This window comes from Mixophyes fleayi, chromosome 1 (assembly GCF_038048845.1).
Source record: "Mixophyes fleayi isolate aMixFle1 chromosome 1, aMixFle1.hap1, whole genome shotgun sequence".
In the NCBI taxonomy this organism is placed as follows: Eukaryota; Metazoa; Chordata; class Amphibia; order Anura; family Limnodynastidae; genus Mixophyes; species Mixophyes fleayi.
Window position 1 is genome coordinate 202,864,320 of NC_134402.1, and position 19,406 is coordinate 202,883,725.

General features: G+C 40.1%; 1 protein-coding gene across 2 annotated transcripts in view; it reads left to right on the forward strand.

Annotated features, from left to right (window-relative positions):
- Positions 1 to 205: 205 nt before the first annotated feature.
- Positions 206 to 19,406, forward strand: part of SCAMP4 (secretory carrier membrane protein 4) — a 113,948-nt gene continuing 94,747 nt past the window's right edge. The window contains exons 1-4 of one of the 2 annotated variants that reach the window (XM_075204780.1): positions 236 to 286; positions 2,823 to 2,868; positions 6,998 to 7,040; positions 17,965 to 18,093. In XM_075204780.1, coding sequence (XP_075060881.1) covers positions 7,034 to 7,040; positions 17,965 to 18,093 — 136 coding nt within the window. In that variant the 5' untranslated portion in view covers positions 236 to 286; positions 2,823 to 2,868; positions 6,998 to 7,033. Of the gene's footprint in view, positions 287 to 2,822; positions 2,869 to 6,997; positions 7,041 to 17,964; positions 18,094 to 19,406 lie in introns of both variants that reach the window. The other variant, XM_075204779.1, reaches the window with a different exon arrangement.

The following is a 19,406-nucleotide window of genomic DNA, read 5'->3' on the forward strand; positions in this document are numbered from 1 at the left end:
AAAACTTATTTGAGTATGTCCTGATTACACAATACAATACCACATCCTCTTAGACTGTACTTGCCCTACAACAAAATTTATTGCATCCTCCCTGACAATGTCACGTTGTATCCAGGTAGCCCCAGTTCACAGCACATCACATGTCACAACCGCCGCAGTGATTGCCGGGAGGTGTAGTGCAGTTTTCCAAAATTGACGTTTTATTTCTATGCTGCACTACAAATCCCACCATACATTGCTCGGAGGGTGGGGAAGTGGTCCTGTTGTGTTGGAACTTGAGAAATCGGTAAGATCAGCAATTACAAAAAAAAAATGTTTAATAAGCTCATTATTAAGCATAATACAGAAACGCTTTATATATATATATGTAGTAATCTAAAAGTATACACTGTCATAATATTTTTATCATTAGGTCAGATGCACGACGTACTTATTTTAAGTGTGCTATTATGCAGAGACAGCAGTGGGGCTTAATGATTTATCACCATTGCCCTCTTTACCATATTTAAGCACACACATGCAATGTCCACACCATAGCTTAACCCTCAAAATGCACATTGCTGACAAATCTGCTTTACTGATTTCATTGATCCAGGAGATCTTTGATCTCGAATTTATTATGGACTTTATGACTGAATTAATCTGGGTTAAATTGATCTAAAGCAATTATTTTACACCAATTAAATTGGCTTATGTTAATGCAATCAGGAAATCAGTGCCAAATTCAGGAGGTTTCAAACTTCAGGATGAATTGGGTCAAGTTGATTTGTATTTTGTCCATATTGTTTTGTAGACACGTGTGGTTAGCCAATAAACGCGCCATATACACCCAAAACATCCATTTAAAGGGGCACCATACACCTTTTGTGCCATCTAGTACAGCTGTCAATTCAGGCAGAGTTTGGGCAGTAGCAAAAATTTAACTGTGATACCTAGTAATTTATCACGATAATGATATAAATCACAGTAAATATCCGACTGGTAGGAAACTCACAAAGTGGTCTATGCATCAAACATATTTGACACTTAAAAGATGCGGGAACAGCTGTTTCCTCATCTTTTAAGTTTAGTTGCCATGCATTACATGCCTAATAGAGGAGATTCCACAGAACTCTCCTCCGTTCAGGCAATTACTGTGCAGCATCGCAGGCCCCAATATGCAATGTTCAGAAATGCATGAGGCTTTGATAAGCTTTACATTGCGCAGACAGGTAACGCCATCTCATTGCGTTACCTATCTTTTTTTATGGGATTCTGCTGAAGCCTCTCTGGCTTTGCGGAATCCGGTACAGTAGAAGTGCAATGCGCACAGCAGTTTCTCCTTTTACCGGTTCGGTAAAAAGGAAAAAAAAGTTCACAGCACAGGAGTCACTTCGCTGGGGCTTATAGAGTAGCCCCGGCATGGTGCATCACTACGATTTGCAGCGATGCATATTTCGTTGCACCGCATCTTATTGATGCATAGACCTCAAAGGGGTTTTGCAGCTTTTTGCAGCTTTTTCACGCATGGTTTAAGCGTATTTAAATATATTAACTATTTAACAAAAAAGCCTTACGATATCTCTTGCATTAGGAAAATAACCGCATAATACGGCAGTTCCCATAACATTCGATGGGAACTGTTATAATATAATTCCAAAATGCTTAGCTTTTCAGAATTTGACCCCAATGTCTAACACCATCTGAAAATGGTGTTAGCCATTCAATCCTAGAGACCATTGCAGGGGAAGAATCTTCGGCCTTCCTACTTTTCCCTGTGTTACATGCGTGACCCCGAGCTAACTGGAGTTAACATCACTGTGAAGACGGAGGATAATGGGGCAAAATTGGGATGCATAATAACTAGGCCCCACAAAACATCCAGCTGCATGCCATAAATGTAATGGAAATATAAAAAAAGTATTAAACAAAGTCAGGATGGAAGCATTCACAGGACTTTTAATGTAGTTTTTTTTTGTTTTAATTAACAAAACCAATATTAAATAGTACAACATATGATGTATAACCACATAGACTGTATACTTAAGCGTAGGTCTGCCAGCACTCAGGTAAGTACAGTTTTTTATTTGATGAAGGGCATTCTCTTAAATACTACGGCAGGCATAAGTAACAAATTGGTAAAATACCAAAATCACACCGAAATCATACACTGGTAATACGCAACAATACAACAATAACATGTACTGGTGATCTACACACGGACACATAGGTAATGGTCACTAACAATAGACTTCTTGACACAGGCGTACTAAACACTGGTAACTCACAATAACACCGATTTGTTAAACATCATAGTGACATACAATCACATACTAAGATAAATATTAAGATTAAATTCACAATATATCACATGTAAATGTAAGGAATAAAATATTGTTTGATCCAGATTGTGATATTTAGTAAATCAATGCCATATTTTCCCCATTGCAACAAAATGCCAGTATCAAAACCTAATTGCCTGTTTGACTTTGTGCAGTTTCAATGCAATTTGAAGAGTATTAGTTGTACACGCTGACCCAGCTGTACAGTTAAAGACATTAATATTATATTATACTTGAACAAAGGTGGAAGTGGGGGTGTATATGGTGGTATGCCATACCACCACTTCTCCTACTGCCTTTGTTGTAAAACAAATCAGATTCCATTCACTTATATTCCCATTACATTTTTCATACCACCGCTTGTAAATTTCAATATCGTCACTTCTACATTTCCACTTCGACCACTGGGTATGAAATTAAAAAGCAGTACTCACTTAATTTCATATAAACATTAAAGTGACTGATATATACATACCATCCCCCTCTATGTTTGCATCACAGGAATCTGTTGAAGAGAAAGATTAGTCATCATCATCATCATTTCCTAGTAAGTACTACTGAAACTAATAAAGTGATGGGAATTCAAACTATAACAACCACAGCAACATTGCAGAATGCTTTCTTTGAGAAGTGTCACTGTAAACACACAGTATTTTTTTTTGTACATAAGTTTATTAAGGATCATATTAAGGCCACAAATTAGAAAACCTGATCCTCCTACTACCAGAGCTCTCAAAAACTTTGCATGGAGAGCATCATATATTATATATATGATAAACAACACAAATTCAATACTATTTATGCCCCCTGGTATATGAGGGAGAGAAGCAGCCGTTTGCTTTTATTTTCAGGTCATCTTCTTCACCTAAGTATCCACTCCTCGTATCGAGCATACTTAGAGCCGTTTTGAAGTCCCTCATGGAGGAGGCAGCACTGTGTGACTTTCTGAGGTTTGGTATACCGTTTCTACTCTTAGATCTTTTTGTGTTACTGGTTTATATTCCCACCTGCAGAGCCATGTTTTTCTTTGTATGTTGTTCATTTAGTAATCATTGGTGTCATGTACCTGTCCCCCTGCCCCCCTACCCTTTGTTCCCTCCCTCATCTCCTGTCCCCTACCGGTTTTATTGAAGAAGAAAAAGAAAAGAAAATACTTTTAGATTGTCTGTTCAATACTGTTTAAAGTGGCTGTTTAAATCAGTTTCTTTTATAAATAAAAGGTAAAAGAAAAAAATGATTAAGGACCTTATTAAAAAAGAGTGGGAGCTGCCACAAAAACATCAGTTGAACCTTAAACGGATTGAAATATGTATCCTTTTTCAGTTATACCTCTGTGACAGAAAGGACCGCCTATGCCACCCTGTCTGCTTTTGCTGGGAACCAGCTGGGCTTACTTTGCCACTGTTCCCTTTTGTTTCCCAAACCCGCCTTCTCGCCACAGTAGAAGGGGCTTACAAGTGCTGCCACCACTGGACTCTTTACTGGCATCCAGAACCGGGATTCTTCTGTGTAATTGATGCTGTGAGTGTACCCCGTAACTGGTGTACCTGGGCTGGTACTCCTGACCTCTTCCTATGGATCAGGGTTGCTGTGGATGAATCCCCCCGGTCTATCACAGAGCGGTGATACTGGATTCTGGGTCCAAACCTCAGAAACAGCTGGGAATGGATTCACTTTGGGGTCTAATCTGTAGGTCACAGTATTTTCAGCATGTATTTTCAGCATGGAAGATGTTCTCAAGCAGGTCTTTGAAGCAAGTGATGTTTATTTGCAGTCACACTGATTGAAGGTATTAGTACTCAGATCAGATGAATCAAAGAACAACTTTTTAATACCTTTTTTTATACACATTTGGAGACTAGTCTTAGCAGGAGGTTATCCGTCCTCCTGTCCCTTTAAACAATCTGGGTTGATTCATGCAGACTGCACGTGAATCAACCTAGAAAGGTTTAACAACTTTAACATTACTGCTAGTGGCAGGGGAGAGTATACTTCTCCCTCTGTCCATGAGCTCTCCCCTGGTGCCTCTCTGTCGGGTGGGAGATTTATCTTTTAAATCTCCCGCCAAAACTGACTTCCAGGGACTGTGGGTTGGGGTCTGGCTCTGCTCCCTGGCCGAAAATAGTACTAGGGGAGAGCAGCCAGATCCCGGGGCAGCAGTCCCTGCCCTGTCGCTAGTTGAAGCTCTTTGAGCTCCAACTAGGGACTTAGCTTCTTGCGACTCCCAGGAGGCGCTGCACCTCCTGGACCTATTTGATTCCAGAAGGCTGGTTAAGTCCCTTCGGCAGCCACTGAAGCTGGCTGCCGGAGGTCGAAGAATCCAGGGCTGCTCCTGCAGCCCCTTCTGGACCACCAGGGACAGGGTAATTATTTTCTTTATTATACACATATACAGTTTACATGTCATACACTTATAACCCACATTTTTACATTTAATATATATAGTTACCCTCCGGGAGTTAACCCATCCATCGCTGAGCGCCGGTTCCTTACCAGCGCTGTAGCGCCGACACATACACTTTTACATTTAAAATAAATTTTTACACTGGCTCCGGGGTTTAAACCTTATCCTGCGCAAATTTAAAATACATTTAAAATACATTTTTTGCTTATTTTTAAAACGCCGGTGTTTTAACCCCTCCCGGTGCCGGAGTCCGTTTCAAAGCACTCGGGACCCAGCCACTGCCTCTTTCTCACCAAAATCCTGGTCAGACACGAGATAATGAACACAACGATTTCAACCCGTGTTGCATCTCTTCACACCGCATTTTGGTCCAGGGTATATGCTAGGTCGCTGCCTTTTACACTGGACCAGTGTCTGCTCTGCATTATCAAGTTGGGTGATTAAAAGGGGACAGCAGAGCCTTATATTGAAGACGTAGCAGAGGCCAATGAGCTGCTTTTAACAGAACCCGGGTAGAATAACCTGTGAACACTTTTTATACCACGGTGTACATGGGAAGAACCCTGTTTGTTGCCTTCGGTGTCTTATCATTGTTCAAAGAATAGATTGGTGATGTTTCCCTTTTGAATGTTCTTTATTGTTAGGTGTTAAATTAGATCCATTGGTCCAAGCAGTGACTGGGTGAAATTAAAATTTTTACTACTTTAAGACCTGAAAAGACCATTGTCAGTTCGCCAACAGTTCAGAGAAGGAAGAAAATATTGGCCTGATAAACAGTATATCAGACAGTCTGGAACTAATGTGCCTAGGCAGTCCTTTTATGGTCCTAAGGGCAAAGAAAGAAGATTTTAGACCAGTGTATCCCAAATGACTAAGCTCCCAGAGTTTGTATCACATCAGTGTTCTCCCCAGCACCTATTCCCGGGTGTTCCATCCTGATATTTATACTTGTTCCCTGACTATTGCAGTCCTATTATAATGGAGTACTACATTCTTTCTCCCAGTGGTTCCCAAACTGTGCGCCTAGGCTCCCTGGGGTGCCTCGGCAATCTCAGCGGGGTACCTCAGCCAGAGCCTGTGGTAAGCAAGGCGGGGGACTACTTGGTAATTATTTTGGCTTAGGGGTGCCTTGAAAAAATTATGGAGACCTAAGGATGCCTTGAACTGAAAAAGTTTGGGATCCATTCGTTTATCCTATTAGAACAGGTACTATGTGAGCACTACAGCCAGCAGTGTGTGTTAGACCACTGACCAACAGTCTGACCAGTCCTGGCAGGTATGGACAATAACCTCCAACATTTTTCAATATTATTGCAAAGTATTACAACTGCCCCCACACGGCTACTTCTTAATCCACCCAGCTGACAAAATTTTCTGTGGAAAACACTGCACATTAATTTCAGAGTTGTATCCCAGCTACCCAGGGTCAGTGGGAAAGGGACGTTTTGAAAACCCACTCTGCACTGTGAGTTAAAAGCAGATGAGTGATGTGAACAAGCCCTTTGTTCCTGGTATTACATACCATGCTCCTTCTTAGCATCACCAACTGGCTGTGAGCACGGTGCTCCAATTAGATTATGGCAATACTGCGCATATTCACAGTGTATCAATGACTCGGAGCAGGAGCTTTGTGTGTGTCTGACATGAGACGCTTATGCCCGCTGCTTATATATGAGTTAAGAAGCTGTTTGATATGGGGGAGAATGAAGTACAGGAGAATGTTGTGGGTGAGAAATTTAATTACGTTTGAGAGACCAAATAGTTCACCTGCCTGTAACTGGCAGGCCACCCACAAAATATACTGTACCTTCTTGTCCACTTACCTCATTTAAGGCTACACCTCCACTTCACAGTCTTTGGCACTGCCTCCAGAAAGTCAAACTGCCCTCAGGTTTGCAGGTTTAGCTTGTTTTTGTGTTTAAGTATAAAAGCAGTAGAATCTGACTAATGATTCCCATTGGCCAGTGGAAGCCTTTGCACCCTGCAGACACTGCCATCTTGCCCCACAAATCCATGTAATTTCCCACAACTCTAGGGGCAATAGCGGTAAAGAAGGCACAAGATGTCACAAAAGATCATTTAAGCTGCAGTTTTACACTTTTTCTGAAAATTACGGTGTGAAATACTTTAATTTTTAACCCTGTGTCAGTGTTCTACTTAATAGTCCTTGCAGATTTAAAAAGTATGTTAAAAATGTAATTTTCTTACCTAAATATAATTTCTAACTCCTTTGCTTAAGGTATAACTCTGTTTTATTTCTGTATGTTTGTAGGTTCCAGCTCTTCTTACACACTACAAAGACAGTAAAATGACAGGTAAGAAAGTAAACATTTTCCCTTCCAAATGCACATGCTTCACAAAGAACAACAGTAGCAGTTGTTTTTGGGAGTCTCCTATTGCTCTGTTGAGATATTAGCTTTGACCCTAGTACAACGTAGCTGTATGAGTGTGCCCCATGTATATGTGATAAATTCCCCTTGTAGGGAACTTCAATTGAGTTTACATTCAGCAGACACCTTTTGAAACCATTGCCTTAGAGAATAATGCCAATTTTTTTTATTTCAACAATCCCACAAGCCAACTAGAAAAACTGTGGGTGTCATGTGCTCCATGCCCACCTGGTGTAAACTATGGGTACATCCCATCCCTTGATACTCCAGGGTTTATAGACTGGAGTTTTATTTAAATCATTACAAATGCAAGTTCTCAATGAGCACCTTCAGGAGTTGTCATTCAATCTGTGATCCCTGGAGCATACTGGGACTACAGTCACTGGTAAGTGTGAGATTATCTTGAGCCGCAGGGGTACAATACCCAGATTTTGCTAGTTAGGAAAGGAGGGTTATTTTATAAATATGTTTATTGTGATCAGGGCCAGGTTGGGCAGGGGGGCATCTACCCCCAGGCCAGTCCCATAGTGGGCTACATTTGGCTGGGCCACCTGCATTTTTTTTCCTTAAAAATATTCTGCTATGCTGCTAAGTCGAGTCTTGCCGCCTGGGCTAAAATTTGGCAGCCCTCCCCTGATTGTAATTAAGGATTGCTAATAATACACCCCTAAATGATACTAATTGTACATATATTAATAAAAAATCTGAAAAGAAATACAATTGCAGACCTTGGATAAATTAAATAAATACTGTTAAATCCACATTCAACAAACTGTGTATATTAATACATTCAAGTCCTGGAAGAAATATGGGTAGCAAATGAAAATAGAAGAGCAAATATTAAGCAACCTACATGGTTAACCAATGACAAGCGTCCTTCTAGTTATTTTAACAGAAGAAATGGCTTGCAGGAAGAGGTCAGAAATTATCTGCAGCCCCTGCACCTCCTACTACTATTGAGGTCATTCCATGCCAAATCATCACAAAAAAAGTAACTTTTCAACCCGACCATCTCAGATTTTCGTGAAATTTGGTAGGGTGGTAGACGACATAAAGTTACTTTCATATGTAAAATGTTAGCCCTCAGTGATACAGTGTTCAAGCAACAGGTTTGCAAATATGTCAAAAAATGTAAAATTTATGCTTGCCAGGTCAACTAAAACAAATCATAACTTTTCTTTTAATTGTGGTAGAACTTTCATGTTCGTCTTGTATTAAGAGCCTTAGTTTTCATAAAAAATAGTTTTAAATTTAAATATTGACTTCTACATTTCAAGGTCACATGATCTGACCTTTGAACTTGAATATCTAAAAAAGTGTATGAATCAGCTTTGCAGTCATTAAATGAAAGTTTAAGCAGTGTGGAAGCATCACCAATCAAGAGGAAAAGAATGAAAGAAGAAAACTATTGCAAAAGGAAAGCTGAAAATATTGCAGAAGTTGTAAAAAATGATATATTCCATATTCCAGCTGAGGAACCTGTGCTTGATAATAATCAATGTTGTGATGGTGTCATACTGCAACAACTGAAATAAAAAAATGTGAGAAAGTTACTATTTTGACACTTCCTCCAAAAAACTGGACAATTAGAAAGATAGAACAACAATTTACTCAGGCAAGTAACTACATGATAAGAAAAGAAAAGCAATTAGTGTGAGAGTCTGGCATTTTTGTCATCACCAAATCCTAAACCAGGTAGAAGCCTGGACCTAGATATTGCTGAGACTCTGAAGAACTTCTACTGCAGTGATGATGTCAGCAGGATTATGCCTGGTAAGAAAGACTTTGTGACAGTAAGAACTGTTGGTACCAAAGAACACATACAAAAGAGGCTAATTTTGAATAACCTTTCAGAAGTGTATGTCCACTTCAAACAATCACATCCCGATATGAAATTTGCCTCTCTGCGTCCCAAACACTGTGTTCTAGTGGGATTAAATGGTACACACTCTGTATGTGTTTGTGCTTTATATCAGAATGTGAAACTTAATGGACGGGTGCAAATTAAATAAACTAATGGAGGACCCGGGTTTTCACCTATCCACTTTCCGACACTATCTGGCATATATGATATGCAGTCCACCCAAAATAGAGTGTTTCTTCCAAGAATGTGGTGAATGCCTAGGATGTGGTCACCTGGGGAATATATAGAAAAATATACTAGAAGAGAATGCCATTGAAAGTGTTACCTTCAAGCAGTGGATTACATCACAGACCTGCACACTTGAGACACTTGTCAAGTCCTTCGAAGATAATTCAACTACACACCCATTCTTTCATTGCAATCATCATGATACAAGATGAGGTGCAAGGTTTTCACTGGAATAATGCGCAAGCCTCAATTCACCCATTTGCCATTTATTACAGAGAAACAAAAGCCGGGAAATTGTCATTTACAAACTTGGTTGTCATTTCAGATTGTCTGCAGTGCAGTACAGTAGCTGTATATACATTCCAAAAACATCTCATTCAATTTCTAAAACAATGCATACAATATGTATGTAAGATATAATATTTCTCAGATGGGTGTGCAGCCCAATACAAAAAAACAGAATTTTTTTTTTTAAACTTGGCACATCCTCAAGTTGATTTTGGGATTCAAGCTGAGTGACACTTTTTTGCAAAATCTCATGGGAAGAATTCATGTAATGGACTTGCTGGAACTGTTAAGAGGCTGGCAGCTAGGGCAAGTTTACAACGTCTTAATACAGAACAAATTATGACTCTCAAGACGACTGTTTGACTGGGTAAAGGACGATATCAAGAATATGAACTTTGTATATGTGTGTCAAAAAGATATTATTAAAGTAATTCTATAGTTTTCAAATAAGCATTGCATAGGCGATTGTATTGTGTTTCCAATGCACAAAGTAATTTATTTTAGCAGATGTAAATAGTTAACAGTTCAATACATTATTATATTATGATGCAGTACATTACAGCCAATACCAAAATATACATACATACCGCTGCGTTCGCATGTGCTCGCACTGCGCTCCCACGGCTACCAGTGAACAGTAGTTCACCCTTGAATACTGTGGTCAGAGTAGACTGAAGCTACTGGGAACGCAGCTATGGTTATATATACATTCAGTGTTACAGAGAGAACAATGCAGATGACGTGGCTCAGTGCCGTAACTAGACATTTTAGTGCCCTGGACGAGACAGGGCACCGACGCCCCCCATCTAAGTGGGCGTGACATTTGCCGAGTGGGTGTGGCCAACCTAATGTGGGGGTGTGGCTGGCACTTTACTGAAAAAATTCTGTTACACATATTTGCAAATGCATGAAAAGCCAAATGCATGTATATATATTTATATCTATATAGATATATGGCACTGGGTTAAATACCAGTGGCACCACATGTCAAACACAATGGTTAACTAGTGTTTGCACTTGCGGTCTGTGGGTTCCTTAGAGGACCATGCATTTACCCCAGTTCATGCATTTACCCCAGAACGCACATGCGTTCCACTGCTTCTGATGCCGGGAATGAATTGTTGCTTGTGGGGAAAGCTGCCGAGATTAGAGCTGTGGTTCACCTGGGCACAGAGGCAGGTATCGGGCAACTGCGCCCCCTTGGGCTTGCGCCCTGGGTGTCAGCACTGCCCACACCTGCCTAGTTATGGCTCTGGATGTTACAGAATAGTGGAGAAAAACAGAATTTGTCATCCTTTCAGCAGACAGGAAGGGTCAAGCTGCCTCTCACAGACCATTGCTAACTTCATTATAAAGGTTATTGATCTGTCCTGCAAGGACTTCGGAAAGATCCTAACAAACAAAACAGGTTGCGCTGCGAAAAGCCTCTATCACTGGTGTTTATATCAATATAACTGGAGAATCTGTCAAGAACCAACGGAGAATATTGGAAACATAGGCAATCCAAAAGGAACAATGTTTTATCTACGGACAGTACAATTGGAGGAAACTATACAAATAGAATATATAAAAAACATATAACCAGCCAGCATTTAGGTCCAGTGGACCCGGTATACAGACAAACCTTCAGTACTGAGGTAACAGATGGATTGTAATAATTGCTCTAGCCTCATACAAGTGGATAGAAAACTCGTAGTCGAAGATCAAAAACAGGTAGAAAAATAAAATAAAAAGTAAAAAATAAAAATATATAATCAAAAAACGTCTTGCTTGAAAGGATTGTAACTCCAAATTATACCACTTCTGGGTCAAATCCAGTATAGATCAGAAATTAAAACTAAATTAGTTCAAACTAATAGACAGCACGTGAAAAATTTAAAACACAGACTTGCTTATGAGGATCTCCTAAACGCTCCTGTAGTAAGCGTGATAGCGCATGGCTCCGGATATGACCCGCTCCTCAGCGGGGATGAAACCAACTTTCTTCCAGGTCACCTCGGCATTTGGAACTTTTGACTTTCGGTGGAACTGCACTGCTTTTGATGCCCTGAATGAATTGTGGGCACTTTTAAAGTAATTCTATCGTTTTTAAATAAGAATTGCATAGGCGATTGTATTGTGTTTCTAACGCACAAAGTGATTTATTTTAGCAGATGTAAATAGTTAACAATTCAATACATTATTATATTAAGATACAGTACAGTACAGCCAATACCAAAAGATACATACATACCGCTGCGCTAACCATGGGCACCAGTGAACAGTAATTCACCCTTGAATACTGTGATCAGAGTAGACTGAGGCTGGTGGGGGTGCAGCTATGATTATATATACAGTCAGTGTTAAAGAGTGAACAATAGAGATGACGTGGCTTTCTTCTATAGGTCCAGACATCAGATGGGTCCAGGGTAAACAGGTCATAGGCTGGTTCAATCTAAGGAATCCAAAGGTGGGGGGTCATCTCTCCAGGGGATGTGCTCCAGTTACAATGAGTTCATTAGCATTTAAGGGTTAGTATCATATTAAAGGTTTATTACCTAACATCAATAACTAGAGTATGCAATGTGCGATCTCTTCGCCTAATGCACCGGACAGCTGCTGATGAATAGGGGTTTAGTATGATATCAGACATGACACAATTCCTATGACCTGAACCTTAAATAACACTAAAGTGTGCATATAATCATAATATATAAACTAATAATAAACCAAATACTGTCAGCTCATAAATCACTTTGGAATGGAATCTATAAATATATATGTGAAACTAAATGTTATAGTGCGTGTGCGTGCGTGCGCATTTTACCGTGCGATCGCACCATGCCACGCATTATGTGGCGTACGGATCGCAATCGCACGGCAAAACAGTATTAACCAATATACTTTCGTTCATCCAATTATACGACTTCAACAGCACAGAGGCAGTTATAGGGCGGCTGCGCCCCCTTGGGCTTGCGCCCGGGGCGGTCGCACCGCCGTCGTTACGGCTCTGACGTGGCTTGCTTCTATAGGTCCAGACTTCGGGTGGGTCAAGGGTAAACAGGTCATAGGCTAGTTCAAACAACCCCCTCAAAGGCTGAGGTCAAAATTCCAGATGATTCTCCCGCCCAGAAACCAGTTACAACTAGTCCATTAGCATTTTACAGTCTGATATCAATCTGACAAGATATTGCCTAACATCAATAACTAGAGTATGCAATATGCAATCTCTTCGGCGATGGAACCGGACAGCTGCTGATGAATAGGGTATTAGATTGATATCAGACATGACACATTTCCTATAACCTGAACCTTAAATAACACTGAAGTGTACATATAATCATAATATATAAACTAATAATAAACTAAATACTATCTGCTCATAAATTACTGTGTAACGGAACCAATATGAATATGAATTATATAAATAACTAAATGTTGTAATGCAGGTGTGTACGTGCGTATTTTACCGTGCGATAGCAGTATGCCACGTGTAGCGTGGCATACTGAGTGCAATCGACCAATAAAACAATATTAACCAATATACTTTCGTTCATCCAATTATACGACTTTGACAATATAATGGAGAATGAAAAGTTGCTACACAACTGACATGAGGAAGCAAGACGAGTACCTGGAACTCAAACATTTCAGGCTTTCATATCAGGAACACAGAATAGCTTAATGATGATGAGGTTTTCTACAGACTCATCCAGTGAAGTGAAGGAAACAAATACTCTGTATGAAACATTACCTTTGGAAGGAATTAAAGGTTTTGTGACTTGTGTCTATAATGATGCTTGTGGTTAGGTTGTGTCATGAATATGAATGCAAAATCACAGGAGGTTTTATTCGTTTTTTTACATGCCAATGATCCATCACCATCATATATGTACCCTCATCATCCAGACATCTAGAACATTCTAAGAGAACAAGTTCTCACTGAGGTTGATTCTCGGACTGCAACTGGACGAACCTACGCACTACCTGATGGGGACAGTCAAAACTCCAAACACAGACAAAGCATTGCTGAGGAGGAGGAAGAGGCACTGACTTTTGTAAATTTGTAAATTTTTCTCTGAATTGTACACAGCATTATACATCATTCTATGTTACAGAAATCTTGTAATCATGTAATCAATTTCTTCATTGATTGTGATATGTATATTTTTTTTTTTATATTTTTTTTACTCCTGTTCCCAAAGGCTTCCCAAAATGAAATTTATACCAAAGAGAGATTGTATTTAACTGCATAACATACTTTATGTCCCCAAAAAAAAAATATATACTCTTTTTGATATTCAAGGTCAAAGGTGAGATCATGTGACCTTGAAATGTAGAAATCAATATTTAAATATAAAACTATTTTTTTTATGAAAACTAAGGAACCTTAGCTTTAAAACAAGACCAACATGAAAGTTCTACCACAATTAGAAAAAAAGTTATGAATTGTTTTAGTGGACCTGGGAAGCATAAATTTTACATTATTTGAAATGTTCGCTACACTGTTGCATGAACGCTGTGTATCACTGAGGGCTAAAATTTTATGAAATATGAAAGTATCTCTATGTCATCTTCCATCCTACCAAATTTCACGAAAATCTGAGATGGTCGGGTTGCAGGCGGTGATGATTTGCATGGAATTACCATACAGTAGTTCCGCCCCTAACTTGACTCCTTGTCTTTTTTCATAATGTTTAAGTGTGTTAAGTGTTGTGCTTTTCTGGAGTGGTTACATAGTTAGTGATGTTATATTTATTGACCAACATTACTAATTGACTATTTTAGTCATGGTTTTTTGGAATTTTTTTTGTTAAACAAAAAAACAACTCCCAACTATTTCTTATTAAATACATAATAAGATAGTCCATTTAATTTCATGCACTGTTTTTAGAAATGCTTTGCAGCACATGATATAGTTACTTATGCCTCTGAGATCCTGCCTTTACTTATGCCTTCAAGATCAATTTTGTTAATGGTAGCTGAATGCTGATGGTGATGGAGACCACACAATTTACAAATGTGCAACGACCCAAAGCAACCAATCTGCAACTAGCTTCAATGAATCTAACGTAAGACAGACAAATCTAGTATCAGACAGTGAAATCCAATGTCTGATTGACCAAGCATTTTTTGCACATTCATTTGTTAATAATAAGCTCTATTTTCTCTCTGCATGTGAATCTTTGCAGGGGTGGTAATCAAATTTTAGACGCAAATAATACTGACATTAAATGGCAACACTAAAAATAATGACACCCCCCCCCCCCTCCCCCTATAAACACTGAGAACCCTAGCGCTGCCAGCCTACTGCTGGTTTCCATGAAACCGGGGTGGGGAGGGGCGGTCCCCTTGTTTCCATGACAACAAGAACTAGGCAAACCAGCCGGGGAGGGTGGCACTATAGCAGGGGTCCACCTGCCATAATGACAACTAACCCAAGGCTGCTCAGATCCCTACCGCGTGGCCCCTTGCTTTTTTCATCCCGATTTTACAGAAATCAGCAGTAGGCTGGCAGCGCTAATGTTAATAGTGTTTATAAGAGGGGGGGCATGCAGTTGAGTGCACGCAAGAGGGAGCAGCTTGAGGCATTGATGTGACCCTTTGCGTGTTCAGTAGGAAGCCTGGTCGGACTTTCTTTGTGATGCACCATGTGGATACTGGTGAGCATAGGCCAGTTAGGCAACCCGCTTATCGGGTCTCACCAGAGATCAAGGAAAGCATATATATATGGAGATACAGGAAATGCTTGAGCTAGGGATGATCCAGCCATCGCATAGTCCGTGGGTGTCCTTCATTGTATTGGTTCCCAAGAAGGACAAGACAACGTGGTTTTGCGTAGACTACAGCCGGTTGAACGAGGTGACCTTGTCTGATGCCTATCCCTTGCCCCGAATTGACGCTCTGTTAGACGAGTTAGCTGGAGCAAAGTATATTTCCACCTTTGACTTGAGCACGGGGTATTGTCAGATACAACTGACCCCCGAGACTCAGGAACTGTCGGCATTCATCACCCCATTTGGCCTGCCATTTGGGATGAAGAATGCGCCAGCCACATTCCAGCCTGTGACAGATCTCACTAAGAAAAAACTCCCCGATGTAGTTGACTGGACACCCGCTTGTGAGCTGGCATTTCAGTCGTTAAAGGGAGCCCTGGTTTGTGCTCCAGTACTGTTGGAGCCCAATTATGACAAGGACTTTATTGTGCAAACTGACGCATCACAATATGGACTGGGAGCAGTACTTAGCCAGGTGGGGCCAGATGGGCAGGAACACCCTGTGGCCTATTTGAGCAGAAAACTGCTAAACCGGGAGGTGGTATATACCACAATTGAGAAGGAATGTTTGGCCATTGTGTGGGCAGTGGAAAAACTTCAACCTTATTTGTATGGACGACATTTTACTGTGGTGACTGATCATAATCCTTTAAAGTGGCTACAAGACACCTCAGGTGAAAATGGCCAACTGTTGCGCTGGAGCCTTGCATTTAAATTTGACCCGGAGGTGACCCGGGGGCCAAATCATTGGGACATGGCACACTGGTTGCCCGCATGGATAAGGGGGGAAGGAGTGTGACTGGATCACTTGCAAGTAGTTATTGAAAGGAAATAGCCCAGGGCGCTTATTTATATAATTTCCAATGCACTTATTTTTGATATTGTGTATATTTTGATATAGGAAATCTTTATATCTGAGACCAGGGGAGAAAATTCGTTTTTTGTGTTATAACCTTGCTAGAGGAAATGCATTATTTCTAATGTATATGTCTGATACAATAAGCTTTTGTTTAGAAAGTCTCTTGTATATCTTGGTATAAGGAAATGCCTTGTTTGGGGTTTGCAAATTTTCTCGGGGAATTGTTTAATTGTTTTCTTTGGAGAAAATGTGTATTCTGCAATTGTTAGAAGAAAGAACCCATGCTAATCTCATGTTGATTAGACCTTTTTAATGTGAGTGTCCAATACCCCTTAAGGTAAAGGAGGGGCAATAGACTTGCTGTCAGATGTCCACTGTAAGATGCAGGAAATCACAGCAAGGTTTTAGGATATCACAGAGAAGCGTAAATATTGTTAGCTTTGCATTGCATGTAAATCCATGCTTGGATAAACAAATTGCATCCTGATTCTAAAAATAGCCTGTGAGACTGTGTCTAAAACTGTATAAAAAGAGAGCCCTTGTACACTGAAATGTATCATTCTGATGTATCATCTGACCTGACCACTGATACCTTTAATTAGTGGAACTGTCCTTGACAGGACATTTGAGCAAAATAAACATCACTCTTTGCTTCAAGACCCTGCTTGACAACTTCTTCAATATTGCTGTAATCTTGTGACCTACAGATTACACCCTAAATCTCATCTGTCCTCCGGCTGTTTCTGAGGTTTGGACCCAGCTCTCCAGTACCACCGCTCTGCTCCTATTACACTGGCCAGAGCTGCTGGGTAGCGGAGAGAGCGGTGGTACCAGAAAGCTAGGTCCAAAGCTCAGAAACAGCCAGGCACGAATTAGAGTTGGGTCTAATCTGTAGGTCACAGGGATAGAGAAGTTTCCAAGCAGGTCTTTGAAGCAAGTGATGTTTATTTGCTCACCCTGGTTGAAGGTACCAGTGAGCACGTCCGATGAAACAAGAAGAACAATTTTCAATACAAAACAGTGCTTTTTATACAGTTTTGGACACAGTCTCACAGAGTAAGACAGCCCCCTGAGGTCTGAGCTCTTTTTAGAATCGGGATGCAATTTGTTTACTCAAACATGGATTTACATGCAATACAAAGCTAACAATATTTACACTTATTTGTGATATCCTAAAACGTGCTGTGATTTCCTGCATATTGTTTTAGATACAGGACATCTAACAGCAAGGCTAATTAAACCTTACTGTGCCTTCAGATGCTGGACTCTCACACATTGAAAGGTCTAATTAACATGAGATCAACATGGGTCCTTTCTTCAGACAGTTGCAGAATACATATATAATTTAATTGGGAGGTAGGCAGGCAAACCTCCAGATGCTACTTTCTTTTGTGAGGGTTCTGAGATGTCCTGATGTGCAAGCAGGACGATTTTAAGCCTGCTTTAGATGTAGTCTAAAACTGTCATTTAAATAGGAAGTCGATCATGTTTTCCCACTTGTGCATGCTCAAAAGCATTGTAAAAGATCAAAATCTATAGCACAGTCACATAAATTACCCTGCTCCCTCAACTTATTTTGATAATAACAAGAGGATTAATAATAGTGTGAGTACTAAGAAAATGCTGATTTAACAAAAGTTCAACATATAGGAGAAAGGTAATTACACTGCTCATGTATATGTTCAGTGCTATTGTATTGGCTGTTTGTAATTGATGTCCAGTCTATGCTGAGATTCAGGATGGATATCAGTGTTTCAGAATTTCAGGAAAACAACACATTGTTTCCCCAAAATATACAGATATGTTTGAGTTTAAGTCTGTTTTCAATAAAGTTTGTTTTTGCATTACCCTTAGATAATGCCAATAATTTCCCTCCCTTGCCAAAGTTCATCCCTCTGCGTCCCTGTTTCTACCAAAATTTTGACGACGAGATCCCTGCAGAGCAAAGGACTTTGGTGCGGAGGATCTACCATCTCTGGTTATGTAAGTACTGCAAGAGGACTGTGGTATAAAAGAGACTGGTTTCAAATCACTCCACTAGTATGTTAATTGTTGTATTTGAAATTTTCTTCCTTTTTAAAAATGTTGAACTTGCTCATCTTTTAGGAAATATATTATCCTTTTTCTTTTACATTTGTGTTTGTCAATCATTTTAGTACAACATTGACTTCCTTTTGATTTTTTTTATGTACTGTTGAAATACTGCTCCCAATATGCTACACAATCGCTTTTCATATTGGAAAACTTGTACTTTATCATGTTTCAAATTTTATGTGCATGTATAATATTTGCACACAAATTAGAGCCACACATTGAAAATAGTCACGGAAATTACACAGTCTGGAAACTTGCTACACGAGACCTACTTAAGATAATTTCTACCATCAAACTATTTTATGGCTTTTTCCTAAGGCACTAAAACTTTTTTTTAACATTATGTATCGGTCAACAAGTTTATGGTACGGACACACCCTATAATTCTATGCATATTGTCATACAATAAGGGTCATTGACTAAGATTTCTCAAAAGTTCAAAATCTGCTCTAAAACCCGCAACCAATCCGACATTATCTGTTTAGTGCATGTAAGGCTGGGTACACACTATACAAAATATCTCCCGAAATCTTGGCGATTTTACCAATGATTAAAAAAGAATTAAAAAAAAGTTTGAATTAACATTTTACACAATTTACCTTCAAATCTGTGCTCTTTATCTGTCAAAACCATTTGCTGAATAGAATGTGGCTGTGCACACTCCATAGAGATCCATGGACACTGCCAGTCACAAGTGCATACACAATGCAGAATTGGAACTACATTGTGCTTTGGAGCGATGACCGCTCATCGGTTGTCACGAGCCGCCGCACTACTTGTGACCGCTTGGCTTCTTATTCTGGCCGCGTCCCAGCTGCTTCTCTGACAGACGGGATGTCACTTCAGGCCAGGGCTTCCCGGCCATTGCCTAGGCGACCAGGACGCTCCTGTCAGATTCCCGCATCCCAACACTACGGCACACTTCTGTTAATTATTGTTATTCGCTTCCTGTGGCGATATTAGGGCGCTCTCCTGGCTCCATCTGATTTGATTACGCCTCCTACTACCAGTGTGGTGGCATCTACACATACGCCCCTACTGTGCTAGAGTTAAGATCTGGGGGCATCCGAGTACCTGTGAGCACAACGAGCTCTATGGGACAGGTGGGTGTTATTTGAAAAGACCTTTGTCATCTGTTCTAGGAGTTCATGTCAGTGCCGTTAGACATAACATCATACACACTAATGCGTTGTTGGCCCAAC